Here is a 20398-nt window from a genome sequence, read left to right as displayed (position 1 = left end):
CAACAGATTTCAGCCCACTGTTTTATTTTCAGCAATTTGTAACAAAATAAAAATTCAGAAGACTATCTTTCATTGTACTTCAATGTTACCCTCTCTAATAAAGCTATTTTTATTGTGGTGAAAGATTTTTCCTTCTAAAATGTAAACAATTGTGCTTTTATGTCAGGTTTTTCAGAGTGATTAACACCAAGTATCTATTTATAAATGTGAGCAAATTTACTGTCATCATAGCATAAGTATCTCATAGGTGGCTTTTGAAATTTAGGAGAAATAAACTAAGATGATTGACTATAGAAATATACCTGATTAATGAGAAATTTGTCATTGTTAGTGACAGGGATTGATGTATGGCAAGAATGCAACATAAATTCCTGATCTGACTGATATAAAATACCATGACTTTCTGTGGGCCCAGATTTCACACTCAGCATTTGGCATCTGAACAGTTGGTTGCCAGTCTATCAGCTAGTGCCCATGCAGACTTCATGCTGCCTCAGGTTCCGGGTCCTTCAGAGGAATCGTAGCAAGCAGAAGTTGCATTCCAAGAACTACACCTTTGGTTTTTCAGGAGCAGCAGAGCAACAATGACCAAAGCAGACATTAGTGGATAAATATATTTTAATAATTGATACTGTGTCTCTCTCTAAATATTGATAGTTGATAAGGTACTCATTTAGTAAAGTGTTTCTGAGAAAAGAGGAAGACTGAACAGTAAATTCTGGGAAAGGAAGCAATGCTTGGCAAGTTTCTTTTTAACTTATTTTTCAAAAAGATGCATTAATCAAATACATAATAAATTTTGCTTTTCTTCATTATCAAGGGGATGAAGAGCTTAGGCTACAGCCTGCTAGTAAGAAAAGTGTAGCAAACTTACTTCCTAGTTCTAAGCGGAAACTCAGCATATTTATGAATAATGGAATTATTGGTGTGTTGCCCATCACAGCATGGAAAGGACTAACTGCCCTGGAGGCAACTTTGCCATCCTGTGCCAACTCATATGATTATTTAGATCCTCTAAAAGTCTCTCTGAAACCCTGCAGTGGCATAGGGACAAGGAGGACTGATATTTCAAGTTGTAAAGTCAGATGTGAAAGGAAAAGAGAACTTAAAAAAGCAGATATGGGGTATGGTCTAAAGAAACATTTTTTATTTTGATTTCCTTTTTAAAGCGTAGTTTTGATGAATGTCTTCACGTTTATTTTCAGAATAAATTGCACATGGATCAAAGAGTGCAAATGGTTGTATTTCAAGCAATCAGAAATATCCGTTTCCTTTTTGCAGTAACGGGTTCTGACACAAGTCCGTGTCAACTGAACATATAATAGATGCATTTATGCAGAAAATTAATCTGTATTATTATTTAAACCATGAATGTTAGAAAACATGCTTCTGTCCACTAAACTCATGTCTGTACACATCCATGCCCAGCCACTTAGCCATAAAATAAGACATCGATGGTGTCATACCCAAGAACCTCACACTGTGATTGGAGTTGCAGGATAATATTGGGCTGTAGCTGCAGCAGTGCAGAGGCCAGGGATTCCCCAGCCTCTGCAGCCCCAGAGGCAAGGCATCCTGCGCGCTCAGCACCCTGCAACGCGGCGGCCCTGTTTACACCAGTTATGGTATTGCTTGTGGCACCAGGGAATGACAGAGAGCCACGGGCTGAGGGATAGTGGCTTAGGGCTTCTCTAGATGTTTATTTACCCCTTGGGATAACTCAAAGGCTGCAGATAAGTTAACAACATCGAGACACCCACAAAACAGTTTATCGAGAGATGAATTACCGCTTCCTGTTGTGTAACGGATAGTTTTATTCTTGATACGGAGTACTCCGGGTACCAAGGGAGCGTGTAAATGCATGACTGCGAGAACAAAGGAAAACTCGGGACCTGTGCATGGGTCTGGCGAGGAGACGCGCTGCTGCCAACTCCAGCCGCAGTGGGAAGAGGGGCCGTGGCGGCGCGGGCATGTCAGGCGGATTTCACCTCCCGAGAGGACCAGGAGCAGCTGTCTCGGCGGTCCCGGCCCAGGACCCCCGGCGGCTGCTCCCCAGACGCAGGCGGTCCGGGCGGTCTCCTTGTCCTGGCAGACACCGCCCGCCGCCGCCAGTCGCGGCCTGAAGGAAAAACCCAGGCGCGGCGCGGCGGCCGGTGCCGGCGAACGCCGCTGCCTGCATCCATCCCCCCGCTCCCAGCCGCAGCCCGGTGGCGGGACGGGACACACCGCCCCGCTCAGCTCACCTTGGCTTGGCTCCCACCCCTATCTGCCAGCCTGCCGGGCGGGCTGCCTCGCCTCGCTTCACCCGCCTTCCCCTTCGCCGCCGGCCCTCCGCCTCCCCCACCCTCACCTCAGCCGCCCCCCCTCTGTCTGGCTCCCCCTGCTCTGTCTGGCGGCCCCCCCTGCCCCGTCCCCGCCGCGCTTCTCGCGAGAGCTGGGGATGCCGCCGCCGCCGCGGAGGGGGAGACACTCGGGGGGAGCCAGTGACGTCGGGAGTTTTCCTGAAAGTCAATAACGAGCCCGGTGGAGGCGGCGGGAGGAGCCGAGAGCGGGGCCCGGGCGGCTCCGGGGTGAGTGCGCCAGGGGGAGCCGCCGCCGCCGCCCTCCTGACCCCGCGCATCGATGCTGCGGCCGCGCTGCCCGCCCGGGCGCCTCCCTGCGTAGCGGGGCGCACAGCTCCATGTAGCCGCCACCGCCGCCAGCGCCCTGGGGCCGGAGCTGCCTCCTCCCGCCCCCGCGGAGACACCGGCCGCCAGGGACCGTCGAGCCCGGCGGGGGGACAGGGGAGGAGGCAGCGGCGCCCTCCCTCCCCTTCTCCCCCCGGAGCCGCCGCCGCCCTCCGGCTCCGCAGCAGCGCCCGCGGCGCCGCCGCCTCTGCAGGTACGGGGCGGGAGGGGCCGGGCGGCGGCGGGGCGCTGGGGCGGGGGCGCTGCGCGGCCGGGGAGGGGGGCGGCGGGGACGGGGATCGCGGGGCGGGGGCGCCCGTGGCCTAGCGCTGCGGGGGGGGGGGGGGGGTCGCTGGCGGGAGGGCTGAGGTAGGGAAGGGCGGAGGCAGGGGGCGTTTCGGCGGGGAGACGTTATGTAACGGGGTGGGCGGGGGTGGGGTGGGGGGGCAGGGCGCGCGCCCGGGGGCGATGCCTGCGCGGGGCCGGCGGTTCCCACGCGGCGGCCCCTCCCCGCCGGGAGCGCGCGCCAACACCCCCCCCCGCCTCCCCATCCTCCCGCCTCCCGGGACCGTACGTGCGGGGGGGCGGTGGCGGGGCGAGCGAGATGCCGCTGCCCGGAGTAGTCGAGGTTTGATCTGCCGGGAACTTCGGTGCGTGTGCGCGTGTGCCCGTGCTCTGCACTGGGAATAGCAGCGCGGCCGCGGGCGGTTGATGGCAGTGCCGCCCTCACGGGATGATGCTGCTGCCGCCGCCGCCGGCTCCGGCTGCAAGTAAACAAACCGCCCCCCCTTCCAACCCCGCCCGCCTCGGCCATCATGGAGGCCGCGGCGCACATGCAAAAGTTGATGCACAGCCGGCTTTTGGGGGTTACCGGCCCCTATACGTTACGGAGGCGTGGCTGGGCCGGGCCTGCGGTGGGGTCTGCCTGAGGCCGGCCCGGGCCGCGAGCGAGGGATCCCGGCAGGTGCTGCCGCGGGGCGGGGAAGACGGCAGGCGCCGGTGGGGTAAGCCGGGGCACGTGTCTGCTCGCACCCCCGGTGTACACGGGTGCCCCGGCGGTGCCAGTGACGATACACAGCCAGAAATGCTGCGAATAGGTGGCATGGAGCTGTTTTGACAGGTCAGTACAGCGCCTCTGAACACCAAGTTATTAGCTAGCACCGTTATGTGCTGTAGTTTAAGTGCAAATGATCGTGATGTAACGAGCAGAAACAGGTTTATAGGCTGTTTGGTCACTTCACATGAGTTATGCGTCTTGGTTTACTTTTGGATGGGAATCTAAGAGGGATGAAATAGCCAGTGCTGTTTTTTTCACCTTCTCCCACAATGTGTTATTTGAAAGGTGTATGTAAAGAAAACCTCAACCAAAACAATCAAACCAAGAAGTTTGTTTTCTTACAGATGAACAGGAATAAACAATTTAATCTCTCTTGACCTTTATTCTGATTTTTTTTTCTTTAATGTAGTTGTTAGTTGACTGGCTATTAGTGTATATCTGTATCATTTCATCTTTTTTATGTAAACATGTCTCAAACTTGATTTGCTTAGCTGCTTGGAGTTTTCTTATGAAAATTATGATACACCTGATATTTTCACTACCAACTTCTTTCAGTGCTGAAAAAACTTAGAGCAGCCTCTCCTGCTAACGTTTGTTTAGGTTTCGCTGAAACATTGATGATAGGCAGCTGTAGTCCCCCCCATTTTGCATACAGAGGTACTTATTTCTCTAGGCAAGAGGCATGCAAATGAGTAGATTTGAACTTCTGACAAGTAACATTTTAAGCATGATCTCTTGTTTCTGCCAGCTTCTGTGTGGGCCAGTTCTGATTGTTCTGCACTGGAATGTGAAAGGAGTGTACATGAGATAGGGAAGGAAGCTTATTTTGACTTTTAAAGTAAGTATACAGCTTAAGAAGATTTTGTTTATACGACTGTATTTTTTTTGACAGGATCCTTTAGGTTGACCCCAATATCTTTAATTGGATTGGACTGCTAATTGTAGTCCATGTGGGTATATTTTGGTTGGATGCAACCAGTAAGTCAAGTTCAAAGAAGGGCCAAAGAAAAACTGCAGAGATAAGAAAATAACTGTTTCCTGGAAGGCTAAACATAATATTTAAATGATGTGTTGCATACACACAGGTTATACTAGCGACACTTTCTTGTTTTAGGCAGTTTATTTTATGGTCTCTTTGTACTTTAGCTAGATTTGAAGGAATTCAGTAATCTCCTTAGTTTCATAAATAGATTCATAGAAAGCAATGTTTCAGTGCCTTATTCCCTCCTTTTTTTTTTTTTTCATTTTAGGGGAAGATGATGTGTTGTTAAGCAAAATGTGGTTGTTCTGTAGGAAACTGATGAAAATTCACACAGGTACTAGTGTTTATTTTGCCCCAGTTGAAGTAGATACAGTTTTAGGGATCATATGGCATTAATTTGCACTAGATGTTGACTTTTGAACACTGTAGCAAATGCATTGTGAAAGGGAAAATAGTTTGGTGGGGTTTTAAAATCTTAACCCAAAGCACATAATAGAGCTGTGCTATTGTTTGTAGGCCAAGCTTCTGTTTGGAGGATGTTACCAGAAACATATTTTGACCTCTGACTATGGTTTGAAGAGTCTGAAGTTTGTATAATAACTAAAAGATCCTTTAAACAACTTGGAATTGCCTACCACTTGTTGATTTCATGTACTGAGTGCCCATTTTCCTAACTTAAAAAGACCTCTTATACCCAAGAAGCGTTATTTGCTAGAAGTACCTTTGAACTAATGGTTTTGGGAGGTATTACACGATTACCACAGAGGTTCATATTAAAATACATTTGAAATCTCTGTCCTGTTCTAAAAGAAGATACTGTTTCTTATAATTGGGTTGTTTATAGTTTCATTTGTGCTTTTAGTGCAACACGGAAGAGGGTCTTGGTGACATGGTAGCCTAACTTTCCTTTAATTTTGCAACAGAGGCTTAATGTTCTTTGACACATTTCATGGCATGAGAATACCACTAATTTTAATTGACACTAGAGAGTGGAAGGGTGTTGAAATACACTGAGTCAAAACTTTTTGTGCTCTGTTTCCATTCTGATAGAGATAACGTGCAAGATTGATTTGCTTTAAAAGTAATGCACCATACTGTAACTGTATGTTTTATAGGTATGTTACTTGTCTGTATACCCACCTCCCCTGTTCTCTTTTTCCCCAACTAATGCAATAAATGTTCTGTTGAAAACCTGGCATATTCCCTTTGTAAACAACAGTAAAAAGTTAGAGAGAGGGGAACAGTTGAATGTGTGCATCCATGACCATGTCAAAATGTTGCTTTTATTTTCAGTGTTTGCATGAAATTTGCAACCCACTTATTAAGTACTGTCTTCTATAAGAAAAGATTGCCAATTTAAGTGTTTTTAAAAATGACTCCAGAATATTAGATGAATTTCTTCGTCATGGATTCTCATTCTGTTAGGATATGCCTAATAAAAATACTCATTGAGGGGGCAGGGGATACTTTATAGCATAGCATGTACTTCAGGGATTTTCACATTACTTGTGAGGAAAGGTATGTTTTCATTGAAGAACTCCCTTGTCAATCAGTAGGTTTCCTCCTGATAATAGAGAAGAGCCTTTGCCCCTGACAGTGTCTGCTTGGTAAATGTGTTTCACTAGTCACTCTTCTTTGCAACAAGTTGCTGTGGCAAAGATTTAAACGGAAGTTACATAGTAAATGGTAAAGCTGATTCAAAGTGTTTTTAAAAAAAAACTGTTAAAGCCATAGAAACTACTGTCAAATAATAAAACACTGAATGTGAAAGTTAACTTTTAAACGTTTTACACAGTGTAAAAAATCTTCAAAGTTTTGGTTTATGCTTTCATCTTGGCTAATTTTATAAACAACCTTCTGGGCTACCTATATGAAGAGAAGATTTTATAAGTGAAGCTTATTTAGATGAATCACTAATATATACTGATAAAATGACACCAGAAAATGCAAGAGTGTAGTAGTTGATTATTTGGCATTTTGTTCTTGTTCCGTATCTTTAGATCAGTGTCAAGTGTGGACATTCCGGTAGTTCTTATGCATACCATGTGTTTCAGACAAGTTTTTTTTGTCTTCATTATTTAAAGGTGTTGTTGGGTGTAGTAGGAAGTTGTGACAAAGAATGCTTCAGAAAACAAAAGTCCCCTGGGATCGAATATCATTAAATTTTACTGTCAAGGAGAATAAACATTTTTGGCTTTTTTATATTCAGATGCTTACTTATGGTCACTTCAAATGTTTCTCTGCTTTTTTGATAATATTTGTGTCAACGCTATGTTTAGATTAAATACCATAAAATGTATTGAATCCTCCAATTATCTTTTTTCTTGTATTTCTATGTGAGTGTTTAGATGTGAATCATACAGATAACAAATAGCATTAAGTACAAGTTTTTGCCCAGTATTATAAAGTTTTTTTCTCGGTAATATCCTGACTAAAGAACATTTGTAATTTTTAAATTCCGTTAAGAATGCAAGTGGGACCTCAGTGTTTCTTATGCTTGAGGTCATAGTTTGTCAGAATTCTCTGCTTGGTCCATGTGGTAGAGTTATTTGCATGCCTCCTATAGCAAGAGCAGAGGAGAAGAGCTTGTTTCTCTTTCATGGAGGTCCATGAAGATCTTACCTCTGGCTTTTGTGGGTGTGGAGTGGCAGTGCCCAACAGTCAAAAACTTATTATATAGCTGAAATAGCAGTACAGAATTAATACTATATTTCTCAGTTGAGTACCAACAATCTTGCAAAACAATTTTTACCAAGACAGTTTTTCTTTTACCCTAAGCATTTAATGTGCTTCTCGAGATATGTCATCAGTGCAGCTTGCCTTGTGAGATTTTCTTGAAATTATTATATGTTTTTCTAAATGTATAAATGAACTTTGAGGCAGAGAGTTACGGTTGTATGTGTGAGTTTTGTGTAATCTGTCTTTTCATGTAACATTTGACAAAGACCTTCATTTAGTGAGCTTTGCATCTAGCCTTGAATGTGTGTAAGCAATAGCATTTAAGGTTGTAGAGAATTCCATCTGTCCATGGGAAATTCAGTTCTCAAGTTGATGAGAATGATGCATTTTAGAGGTGAACAAGAAGATCCGAAGGTTTTAGGTTAGAAGCAGGTTACATTCTAGTAGTAGTGCATTGTAAGAATTTTAACAGTTAGTAGGTTCAGCAATTTCTATGTAGGAAGGCGTCATAAAGCTCATTCCTACTGTTTCAAGGCAATTGAGAATGTAATTTATTCAATATCCAGCTAATAAATCAATCCTAATATAAGAATTTAAAAGAAAGCTACTTGGTAGACATATCATTTAACTTTTCCCATCTTTTATATTACTAGTTTGAGAACATATTTTTATCTCAGTACTTTCCTTTTCTTGTTATACATGGCACTTCACATATTTCTGATGTTTATTATCTTCAACAGTGTGCTCAGTGTTTTACATACAATACAATGTTGTGCTGCCAAAAAGTTAGTATTGTACAAATAACTAAATACATGAGCTTAATGAAACTTTATTTTGTGTCTCTTGAGGATATCTTTTTAAATCCCACATCTTGGAATGAACAGGAATTTATCTTTTTTTTTAACTTTTCAAAATTAGATCTACTTTTATTTTTTGAGCATTTTAGATATAGAAAGCCAAGTTCAGTTTGTTTTGCAAGTATGGAACATGAGTTTAATTTTACATGGTTGTTTGAGATATCACTGAACTATTTTTTAAAGGGCACAGCAGGAACTTTGAAAAAGGCAAGAATTAATATTCCTACATGAATGCTCAGCAATTTAAAGTTATTACATGTATTTTGAGCTGTTGTGTGGAATAACATTATCATAGCCGTGATACTCAGCTCGTCTAATCCTTAATTTTACATCTTTTAAGTCTCCAAATTCTCTGAGTTCATTGTCTCAGTAACTTTTTTTTTTTTTTGTGTAATTTTAGCTTTCTCTTCACTTTTTCTACTTTAAACTTATTATTTGGTTAAATTTCAGACCTAGACTCCAGTGTCTTTTATCACTCTGCTTCTGTCTGGTTTTCAGTTATTGTTTTATGTAAAGGGGGGGCAAAAATATTTTAGAGCATTTTTTGTCAATAAACACAGTGCAAAACAATGGGCTGTTAATGTTTCTCCTGGAATTCTAAAGAAACAATTTAGTTAGATTTAGAAACTTCCTTTATAGCTTGGTAAACAAAGTCATGGGTGGCTTTGTTCACCTTACTTTAATTATGCCTTTGTATCTTAAAATAACTTTCTTTGTCATTATTATAGAAAAAAGAAGTACAGAATGATGGTTTCTTCCCTGATAAGCTTATTCAGTTGCAGAATCTAAAGAAAACATCTAACTTGTATATTAATATTTCAGTGTGCCTAACTAGGTTTATCTGAGCATATATTAGTTATGTGAAGCTTTTTGACATACTGAAAGTGAAAATAGAACACTGAAAATATGAAGGCACAAAGTATGTGCGTAAGTGTGCTTTGAAAAGAGCTATTTACCTTTTCCAAAGTATGATGGTTTTCTTTACCTTAAGATGTAGGCAGTGCCATTTTCCTGTTATCCTCTTCATTATTCCAAGTTGAGAGTTATGAAATAAACTCGTTAGAATTTTTTTATACCAATAGTCTTAAAGACATCGAGACTTTTCATACAAAATGTAGTTTAAAAAAAATATTTGCAGTGCCTATTACAGAGATATCTTGTAATTTTTTTTTTTGTAAAATATAAATATTTCTACTTAGGAAGTATTTAGGGGTATCTTTTAATGTCATGATTTTGTGTAGATAAAGATTACCATTTTATAAATTTAGTAGCTCTTGTCTTCTAATAATCCTGGCTGGGATTTTTTTGCTTCTGTAATGTTTTGGTTTTAGGTGTGTTTGTTTTTGTTTTTTTTTTTTTAAATTTTAATTGACTCTAATTAAAGTTTAACAAATACTTATCTGCCTGCAAGTTCCTTTTTCTCAGTCTAAGCAGTGATAATATTTAGACCAGTCAGTCCTTCTGAGACTTTAAAAAGGGACATCATCCATTCTGTTATGTCTGAAGTATAAACAAAATTCCAGAATAGGGAATTTGTAAAAGCCTGTGTAAATACTATATACTTTTTAGATAAACACTCAACTGAATGTGATTCTTCCATTAGTAATATGGGCTAATTTGATTTAGTAGGTTTTGTGTCAATGTCTCTTCTGCAACATAGTCTTTTGTGTAATTTTTGGTGATGTGCAATATGTCCTCTAATTGTTTGACCTGGCTTTTAGATAACAACTTTGATAGAGGAAGAGTATATGCATACATATTTAATGCAAATAAAACTTGAATCTCAGCTTCCAATCCTAAAGACAACTCTGTTTTTAGATTCAAGCCTTATCTTTTCAATTTCTTGCTCTTGCTTTTTAGTTTCTTTGTTTTGGAAAATCCAAACTCAGATTTGAGAAAATCTTTTAAGAGCTTGATTTGCTACCAAAAAAAAAAAAAAAGATACTAAAGGCGGGCAACAAACTGGAAGCTACTAGAGCTGCCTTTTTTGGTAGTGTGTATTTTGTGTGTGCAGGCACAACATTTTTCAGTTACCTTTCGGAGAAGTACAGGGATATAGATGATGAGATTTGTCTCTGCTTATGTTGAGGACCAAAGAATCTCAGTGAGTCAGGCAAAGTGAATCAGAAGGTTTCACTTGCTATTTATTTTCCCAAATATTTTATTAAACAAATGTTAACTTGTAAAAATGGAAAATGATAGTTCTTACACATATTAGGAGAATAAGGTTGGATGAATCACTAAGTTGATAATGCTAGAAGAAGTTATAGGGATCATCTCTGATTCTGCTGAAACTGACTTGAGTTGGTAAATGTGAGAGTATCTGTTTTTTCTCAACTCCAAAATTGTTGAAAGTAGAAGCCTGTGTTTATGAAAGTTCTTACAACAGAGACCTGAATCATACAATTTACACTGAATTTATGGGCACTGTCTTCATTACTGTCTCTTGTCATGGGGGAAATGGGAGGATGCCCAGAATCTAAGGGAATGTTGTCTGTTCTTATGAATCTAGATGATTATTCACTTACAGAAAGTGATTGTTAAGTAGAGACCTGAAACACACTTTTTAGTCCTTTTGCTTGGAAAGGGTTTCTTTCCTTCTCCCCATCCTCTGGAACTGTGTTCCCGACTGCTGTAATTGACTTGAGATCCTCCTTTAATTTAAAAATAGATGTTGAGGAGAAGGTGTCTTCCTACTGAATGCTCTATTGCTCATTTTAATGGTCGGTCTCCTAGTTCCCATATAGTGGCATCATGCAAAGAAGTAATTCTTCTCTATATGGCTGTTTCAAGATGAAAACTAAAAAAGGTGTTGACTAGTATTCACCACAGCCTGGGAAAACTGTGAGCCTCAGCAGAGACTCTGGAGCTCTGTTGCATGCAATAGTTTCAGCTTAATCTTTGTTCAGAAAGATGCCCTTGCAACCTGTACAGCTAGGAACTTAGAAGTGTAATATTGGCACTTTAGAAGTATGCTGAACTGTTTTGTCTAACACTGCAAAAGTGGTTTAATAGCTTTCCAAAGAAAAAAAGAAATATTATACTATTTTTTACCAGATAAAAAAAAAATACAGATTTGTTTTTCGTTCACGTGAGTGACTGCAGTGGACTAAAGTTTTACACCTGTACCATAAAGCATGAAGACAATAGGTTCTTGTGTCTATTGTGCATATACATGACTATCTGATACTCTGCAGAATATGCACAATACACTGTTGGAAAAGTATCTTCTGTTTGATAACATGGAGTTAAAAAACCACATCAATCCAACTTATTCTCTAGTGCTGGAACATATATAGAAACAAGTCAAGTTTTTCCCTGACACAGGACCCAGCTGGAATGGAAAATACCTCAACTTCAGTTCTTAGATGTTTTTTCTCTGTTTCTGTGAGTTCATCCTATAGAAATTAGGGTGACTGTAAAAATATATGTTAAAAAAAAAAAAGTAAATATACCAGCTCTTGAAACCTTGAAGGACTTTTAGAGTGCAGAGTTGATTGACATTGAAGAACACTGAGAGTGCAGAGTTACTTACTTACATACTTACTAAAAAGTAAGTAAGTTCTATGACAGCTGTGCAAAATAAACATTTTTGTAGCTTTTCTTGAAATAGTTGAACTATAGATGAAATGCTGTTTTCATGTGAGAGTTCTTGTACCATGTGGTTCAGGCACTTCCTTTACATCTATAGACAATCCTTTATCATACCTTTAGGGAAAAAGGTTTCTGTGTGGCTATTTTTCATAAAGGTCAGTCTTTGTTGTGATAAGTAATTCTCAAAAGTTTGCTTTTTTAGAGCTTTGCTGAGTGATTTTCAGAGTAAAGCTTTTTTAGGAAGCCTTAAAGGAATTTAGTAAGGGATAATACTGCAGATTCTTACAAACTTCTTGAGAGTGTAGTATAAATGTATAAGCTTTATTTTCATTTGTTTCTTAATACTTCAATCTGTCTCCTTGAGCCTGACTTTTAATTACCCGTTGCGGCAGCGATCAATATAACAATACAACTGTTAATAATTCAACTTAAGTTGTTCCTGGTAATATCATGAAGTTAAACTGAAGGTAATTAAATAGTTTTGTCACCATATTTATCTGTTTTCTGTATTTTGAGTGTTTTATTCAAAATTCAGTAAGACGGTACATGTGGCGGGTGAGATACAGGCCTGTAGACATACACTTGAGAATTCTGGGACAGTAGCTGACATGAAAATTGGTCATACATGAGATTTTGTTTGAGTAATACTAAATTAATTGTAATCAGTGAATAAATACGGAACTTTAGGCATAAATTCGTTCATTAAAACTGGATGTCTATTGAAATCATGGACATAAAGATCAGTATGTGGGCAGACAAGGTTATTGCTACTTAGTACAGGAGTTCATTTCATATAGCTTGTTCTCTGCCAATAACTGTAAATAATTGCACTTTTCATAAGCACACACCAAAATTATAAAGTACATTCAGTTTGCCAAAAGGGTAAAACATACTGCAGTCTATGCCAGCCAAAATGAAGTACTGCATGTTATATTGCTTCTTTTGTCTTTATAGCTGAAAAAAAGATACTTGTGATCACTTCTGAAAGAATGCGATGGAAGTCTTGTAGGAAAATCAAACTGAACTTAGATATTTGGATACTAATGTGCTTCTACTTCCTTCACAAAACAGATGCTTTTAGATCACACTTGTTTGTCACTCACCTCTGGCTTTGTTTTTAGTAAGAGCTGATATTGTGATGTGGTGATCCAGAACAGCAAGACTGCAGCTTGCCTTCAGACTTATGTCTTAATCTGTCAGGATCTCTTTCCATGCACAGCTTACTCATCTCTAGTTTGGAGCATGTAAACAAAAGTTTCGATAATGTATGACCCAGAAAATAACTCTCACACTAGTAAGGTAAAAGATGAGGAAATGTTTTTTCTGGTTATTTCTACCATACTGATTTACTTAACATGAAGTCTAAAGAGCTAAAGCTAGTGAGATCAATTAACAGTAATGAAGCAGTCTCATGTCCTTCTGAAACCTTACATTTTCTTTTAACGTTTATGAAAGCTTAAACAGTCTTAAGGCAGGTTGCAGCTGCATAGACACAGATGTCTGGTGTCCTTTTGGATATGATGGGGTACAATGCCAATGCAAAAGACCATGCATCACCTGCAGAGGTTCTGCTGTGATATCTGCCAATGCCACTGAGATGTCTTAGATGTCTATTCAATATTATGTACACTTTGAAGTATTAATGAATTTAGCATTTCAGTTTTTACCTTTATGCAGCTGAAATGCTGTATGTTTTTGTAAAAATAGTGCAGTGAAAAAAAAATAAAATGGACACACTTCAGTGTTTCTGTAAAATCAGGTTGTACTACGTTTTTTGTTGTGTGCCACTTGAAAAAAATACTTATACCAAGTTTTATTTTGCACAGCATCCATAGAGAAGTAGCCTTCCATCTAGCTGCTATGTGGTGCAAATACATATTTTTCAAATGCCAAATAAAAAATAACCTGCATGTATGTAATGTTTTTAGTTGTTAGCCTGTACTTGGTTAGATTAAACAAGCTAATTTTCCAAGTCCTTTCTCGATTAATTTCTTGCACAGATTACTTCTAGCACAGTCATATTTGTTTGTGTCGGATGTTAATGTTTGTTGGTCAGACTGCTAAATGGGTATGTATGTGCTGCATTTAGCAGTGCTAAGCTGATGAGCAGGTTTCTGTTTGATGCTAGCGCTGTGTACACGCGTGCTCCTGTGTGTACAGCTGTAGAAGGGTGTTCCTCCCTTTTCCAGAGTTCCCACCCTTTTCTAGATTAGCATTTTTTGAATGCTTCTCTTTATTTTGAAGGATGGAGGGGAGCAGCAGTGTACTGACAAAAGGAAATCTCTCTTGCCCTCTGATTCTCTTTCTCCTTGGTTTTAGTGCTATTTATCTCTTCTTCAGTGCTGTTAGGTACTCTGGGAGTGAGATGGTCAGAAGAGAGGGTTGAGGCTTCTGAGAGTGGCATGTCCTGTTCCAGGGCTAACTTCCCTTCTGTCCCATGAAGGCTGAACTTTGTAGGGAAAAGAGCACTCTTGTCACTGCCTGGCTTAAAGCCTTGAGTGAATGTGCACGCTTACTTTTCATAAACAAAACATTGGCTTTTTGGTTTAATTTGTATTTCTGTTCTTGTACTTGCAGATAATGCTTTTTAAAAAAAAAAAACAAAAAAAACAAAAAACAAAAACTGTAAATTTGTATTGGCCAAAATGAAGTTATAGTGGAGTTAGGAAGAATGTTGTATTTCTGTAGCCTTTATTATTTTCTTTTTTTTTTTTTTTTAAATTCAAGCATTAATGAAACCTGGTTGCATGGCTGGTGAACTGGTTACCATAGATTTTAATAGTTTGTTTTTAAGCTCCTTTACAGAAACTTTCCTTCCATTTTCTTGAATTGTTGGTATGATCAATGGAGCCAAAATAGAGGAACCACTTGTCTGTTGCATGGATTCTGACAAATTTGGGAATAGTTAAAAAAGCTCCTGTGGGTTCAGAGTTGGACTTGTGAAGTGATACTGACACCCTTGTGTTTAACAGCATCCTGTGCATTGGTATGAGAAAGTTCTATTGTGTGTATTTTATAAAAGTGCCATACAACTTAGAATTTAACACACTCTGCTTCTTTTAAGTATTACAGTGTTCATGGCAAATGTGCCATAAGATTAGAAACATGATTTTTGTTTTATGGTTAATTAAAAAAGGCAGATTTTTAATATGAGCTCAGTCAGTGTAAGACATCAACAAAGACTTTTTTCTTGGCTGTCAAGTGAGAAAAACAGAAACGACTTAAATTCTTTCTCTAATATTTACTTCCAGGCTGACTCATCAGTAGAAATTGGGAAGAGCTGCAGAAGAGACAGCAAACAGACAAGCTGATATCTCAAAGAAATACTCTTTTGAGTTGGAGGTTCAGAGTGGAGCCATCATGAGCGATGTTACCATTGTGAAGGAAGGTTGGGTTCAGAAGAGGGGTAAGTTCTACCTTTTAATGGGGAGTTCTTCTGACATATTGTATTCTGTGTGCACTGGCATTATGTGGTTACACATACGAGCATTCTTGTTTTATCTTCTGGTCTGCAGTGAGCTAATCTGGCCATATGGAATTAATGACCATTAAGGTCTTGGTCATGTTAGTGCTTAACCCTCAGCAGCGCCTCTGTTTATAGGAGTAACTGATAGTGAAGAGGAAGCTGGACACAGTAATTCCTCCTTAACCTTGCTGTTGCAGCTACTATTACCCTTGTACAAGACTAAGTAGGCTGTTGTAGCAGCTGGAAGACGTAGTAATAGGGGTGTACAGTATAAGATTGGCTGGAAGCTGTTGTGAATGTGATACTTTTTGTGAAACTTGCTAGATGCCAAAATCATTCACTGTAGCTCAGCTTATATTACAAATGCAAGTAGTCCCCATAAAGTCAACATAATGCTTGCATAAGCTCAGCATATACCTAGTTACTTGCAGACCTGGAAGCAATATTATTAAAGGTTATGTTCCTAATTATAAGCAAGTCTAAGTATATTTCTGATATATTTGAATTCTTGTAAGTTCTTGGGATGTCACTTTATAATGTATCGTCATGTGATTTACAAATTGTGAATGTGACTGTATTTTAAGCTTGGAATAGAAACCTCTAGAAATATCTGGCATTTTTATCATATAATGAACTTTGATGAAATCTTCAGTGTTTCATGCTGCTTTGCTTTGGTTTTTGGTTGCACACATAATTATTTCCAAAAGAACATCATATCTCTTGCAGAGAGAAGGTGGTCTGGATTATAGGGTGATTTATGCCATGAGCTTCTCTGATTCTAGCCCAGAAAGATTTACACTGGAATAGTGGGAACAAAATTACCCTTTAATTTACAAAGAAATGCTTTATTTCAATAGCAGTGTGTGAAGACAAAGATCATTATTAGCTTTGTTATTGCAAACTGATATAAATGTCAAAGAAGCCAAGAGAATGAGAGAAAAAGTTCATTATTATTATTCTTGCATTAATTGTATTTCAAGATGCATTGTGGGTATTGTAGATGAAAATGAGCTAAACTGTGTGAAGCTTAAGGCCTGCTTCCTATTTTGGAATATATAGTTGTATTTGTAACAAACCAAATTTTACGTGACAGGAACTATTTAAAATTTTTGAATTATTTTTCCTTCCTGCCTTGTGGGAACTGTGTGAGTCTAATTTCATTTAACATACACAATTTAACTTGTGTATCTGATTTCATTTTTTGATTATTTAATATATATTTCTATGAAATGTATTGGAAAATGATCAGGGTGATCCAAATAATTTTCTTTTACATTACATCAGTTGTTTCATTTAATATCCTTCATTCTGATATCAATGCTATGAGTGCTGGATATGCATCTATTAATCACAGAGATCCAAAAAAGAACAATGTACAATGAAACCCGATGTCTTACTGAATATTTGAAAAACTGAAATGTAAAATAAAGGTTTTCCTCTTCATGCTGTTTAACTATCTATTACTTGAAGAAAAGCCTACTGAGTTGATATTTTGGTGTCAGTTTTGTTAATAATTATTTTCTAAGTAAGGAAAAATGCATGTCATTACACGTTTATATTTTAAATAACTTTGAGTGAATGTGTGCTTGGTTTTTCATTTTTGCTATAGGTAACTGTGCAGGTTTTAAGTGCAATTTCTTTTTTTAATTAGGTCTAATACTTTCCCTGATTTCTTGTGTCTGGATTATTCTCGTTGCTGATGGATAAAAGCACCCATTTTGTTCGTTTCTGAAAACAAAAGGAAAAGTGCAGTGGTGTTTTCCAATGTCAAGAATTTGTGAGCATTTACAAATTTATAATAGCATTGTAACCATTGTAATGGCAAATTTGTAATGGCATTGTAACCATTGAATTAATGGTTATACATATCATGTAATGACAACCTCTACCATGGCCTTACTCTGGAGAAATAGAATTGAAGGTATTAAGCCCTCTTTTAATTGTTGCTAAGAAAAAGCTTCCAACTATAATCTGAATTCTGAAAGTTGGAATATGCTCAGTAGACACTTCTTATTTTTGGCAGCTAAATATTCTCTATTTGTACCAAGAAGCATTGTAGACTTGGGTAAAACTGTCCTGCTTCCACAAGCTCTTATACATGTTTTAAAATTACTTTTCTGATCATCCCCACTTGACACACATTGGCTCAGTTCACAGAGTAATTTTGCTAGGTGTAAACCAGATTCATCCTGGAGGAAGCTGAGCTTGGGATCTCTTCTCCAGGTAGACGTTGAGAGAACTCCAGCCCCAGTGATTGGTCCCTTGGACAGCACTGAACCACATGTGTGATGCAATGTTCAGTCTGAGACTCTAGACTGAATTTAACTTCAAATAAAACTTGTAAACCCTACATGCTGGAAATGTAGGGGGCTGGGCACCAGCTGCTTCAATTGACTGATCTGCTTATATTTTGTGAAATTACTTGGTCATGTGGGTATAGCCCAGGGAACTTAAAAATTGTTCCCTCAGCAATCAGGAAGGTTTGTGATACAAGGAAAACAACAAAATAGGTCTTTCTCTGTGATTTGCAGCCCAGTCAAGGAGTATGAAAGTAATAGGATAAAGAAGCTTTGAGCAGTGGGCTAGTGAGATAGGCCATTACAAAGGTGGGTTAAATGAACTGATTGTAGGAATGAAAAGAGATGACTAAAAGCTGAGCTGTGGATCTCTCTCTGAGTTGTGACTCTGATAGAGGCTGGGAAAGACAGAGTCTGTTATGGCACTGAGTTACAATTCTTAATGGCTGTGAAATACACTGCAAAAATGTTTGCTTTATTGTCTATATCCATGCTGTATTTGTAAACTTTTAACCCAGCTATTAAGCACTGAAGAGTTGATGTTATGTGACACTTTTCTGTGTATGCTCAAATGATGAATCCATTAAAGCATTACTATTTTAAAATCAGACAGAACTCAAATTTAAGAAATGCCAGGATTAAGTTTATTTAATTAAGAATTATCATACTCAGGCTTTGAGTAGTCTTTAGGGGAAGAAATTTCAGTATGGTGAGAGTAGATAATACTGAGGAAGAGTAGGCAAATGGGCAGAGATGACAGGCTCTGATGAGAACTTTGGGCGGTACAAGACACAAAACACAGAGGATGCAGAGCTTGAGAAGCTCAGTGAACCTCAGGTGCAGTCAGATCCCATCTCACAGGTGAAAGGAGACCCTTAAGTGTGGTGGTTGGACCTGCCTGAGCAAGTAATACAGTCCAGTGAGAGAGGATTCAGAGAATGAAATAATTGGTGATGAGGACCTGATACATATCCACACTCGATGCATTTGCACAGGGAAGTGGGTGTTACTTTGGTCTGGTTCCTGTCTGTTCCTATGCCTCTTTTGCAGTGGTAGTGCTCCTGCACTACATCTTGTAGTCATTAGGTGCCTCTGAAAGGAACCAGTTTTCTGCACTCCAGGACTGCTTCATGCAGCAAATGAAAGTGTATTAACTAGGGTAATAAGAAGATTTGTTGCAAAAGTACTTTCCTTATCTGAACTAAAGTACTAATACAGATGTACTCCTTGAGATATCACAACTTGTACAAGTGGAGAGTCAATGGAGTAGTTTTCTTGGAGTCTCTGCTGAGGCGAGAGAGGAGTGGGAGTGTATTTTGGATGGTCTTATGGTTGTCTGTGACTTACTTTCTCAGATCTAGTGGTGGGAACCAAGCATCTCACAGCCTGGTGTCCCTGCAATGCTACAAAGATATTTTTGCAATTCACTGTCTCAGTATGTTTTGTTTCAGAGAGGATAATTTTTGTTTCTTCTTTTCTGTTTTCCATTTTTTCCTGTAGCCAGATTCCTGGAGATATGTGATCTTCCCGTATGAGTTTTCTTTTTAGATGACACCAATACTTTTCTTTCTAATGCATAGAAGTGAAAAGGAAGTGACATTAAAAAAAATATGAAATACAATGATTCAAATCTTGCTGCTGATATGCAGAAGTTAAAACACTTATTTGACAATTATGCAGTTAGTGTAAGGACTCTGCAGTAATTCTTGAAATTACTTTTACATTTCCTTATAAGCACAACATTTCGCAGTTTAAAAAAAAAATTATTGCAAGAGTTAGTGTTTTTAATTTTACTTATGTTTATGGTATTTACTAAATTAAATTTGATGTTTTGCAGAAGGGGATTTTTTTTTTAGTTTATCAGTTTGGAAACAGCTGTTTTTTAAAAGGATTAAGATGCTTAGTATGATTAGAACTATATCATTACGAAATTGGAATTTATGCATGTAATTCAGGTGGTATTTTTTTCTTCAAAGCTTAAGTTTCCCAAGTTGCAGAGTTGACCTTGTCTGTATTCTATAATAGTCACAACAATTAGATTTAAGAATCATTAATAACTATGCTTAATTGCAACCTAATTTCTTTATATATAACCTATGCACAAGATTTCAATTAGTTTAAACATATGAAAAGGTTTAAGAGTCTTTGTTACCATGTTATTAAAAGATCATTTGGGACAAGGGGAAAATTGACACAGATGCTAACTTTCTACAAGACCTAGTTTTAAATGCTAACATGTGAAGTAACTTTTTCTTGAACTGAAAGAGGTTTTTTTTTTTTTTTTAATTTATTTAGGGAGAATATACTTTATGTGTATTGCATAACAAGGTAGCTAAATCGTTATTTAAAGACAAAGCAAAATGTTGTCAGTTTAAGTCGGTGCTTCTGTTGTCATAGTCCAATTACCATACCTCTGTCTGGGCTTCTGCATTCATTGTATTAGGTTAGATATTGGTCTTTGTCGTGGCAGTCTTTACGTGGACTACATGTTTTATTTTTACCCAAATTATATTGAATAGATAATGTATCTGACTTGCTTATGGAGGTGATTTTAATATAATCTCACAATTTTTTATGTCCTCGTTTTATCTCACAACACTTACTTGAAGTGCAGAAGTACTAGTATACCATTTTTTAGAGAGAGAACTGAAGTATAAAATTGCTGTGGCTTAACAGTAATAAAAAAATTGATGTAATGAGATGGTGGTAAAAAACAAATGCTACAAAGCTTTCTTGTAATGAGATTGTCCTGTATACAGTGTATCACTGGAATACTGTAATACCATTTGTATTATCTTTA

General features: G+C 38.8%; 1 protein-coding gene across 5 annotated transcripts in view; it reads left to right on the top strand.

Annotated features, from left to right (window-relative positions):
• The first annotated feature begins 2446 nt into the window (after positions 1 to 2446).
• Positions 2447 to 20398, top strand: part of AKT3 (AKT serine/threonine kinase 3) — a 160807-nt gene continuing 142855 nt past the window's right edge. Inside the window, exons 1-3 of one of the 5 annotated variants that reach the window (XM_061991068.1) lie at positions 2447 to 2880; positions 4472 to 4561; positions 15087 to 15241. In XM_061991068.1, coding sequence (XP_061847052.1) covers positions 15196 to 15241 — 46 coding nt within the window. In that variant the 5' untranslated portion in view covers positions 2447 to 2880; positions 4472 to 4561; positions 15087 to 15195. Of the gene's footprint in view, positions 2881 to 3468; positions 3787 to 4471; positions 4562 to 4979; positions 5040 to 15086; positions 15242 to 20398 lie in introns of those variants that run through there. The other 4 variants (XM_061991071.1, XM_061991067.1, XM_061991069.1 and 1 more) reach the window with 4 other exon arrangements.

Source organism: Colius striatus, chromosome 2, assembly GCF_028858725.1.
Source record: "Colius striatus isolate bColStr4 chromosome 2, bColStr4.1.hap1, whole genome shotgun sequence".
Classification (NCBI taxonomy): Eukaryota; Metazoa; Chordata; class Aves; order Coliiformes; family Coliidae; genus Colius; species Colius striatus.
The sequence above is the reverse complement of the archived record's forward strand: the minus strand, read 5'-3'. Positions and strand labels throughout refer to the sequence as shown.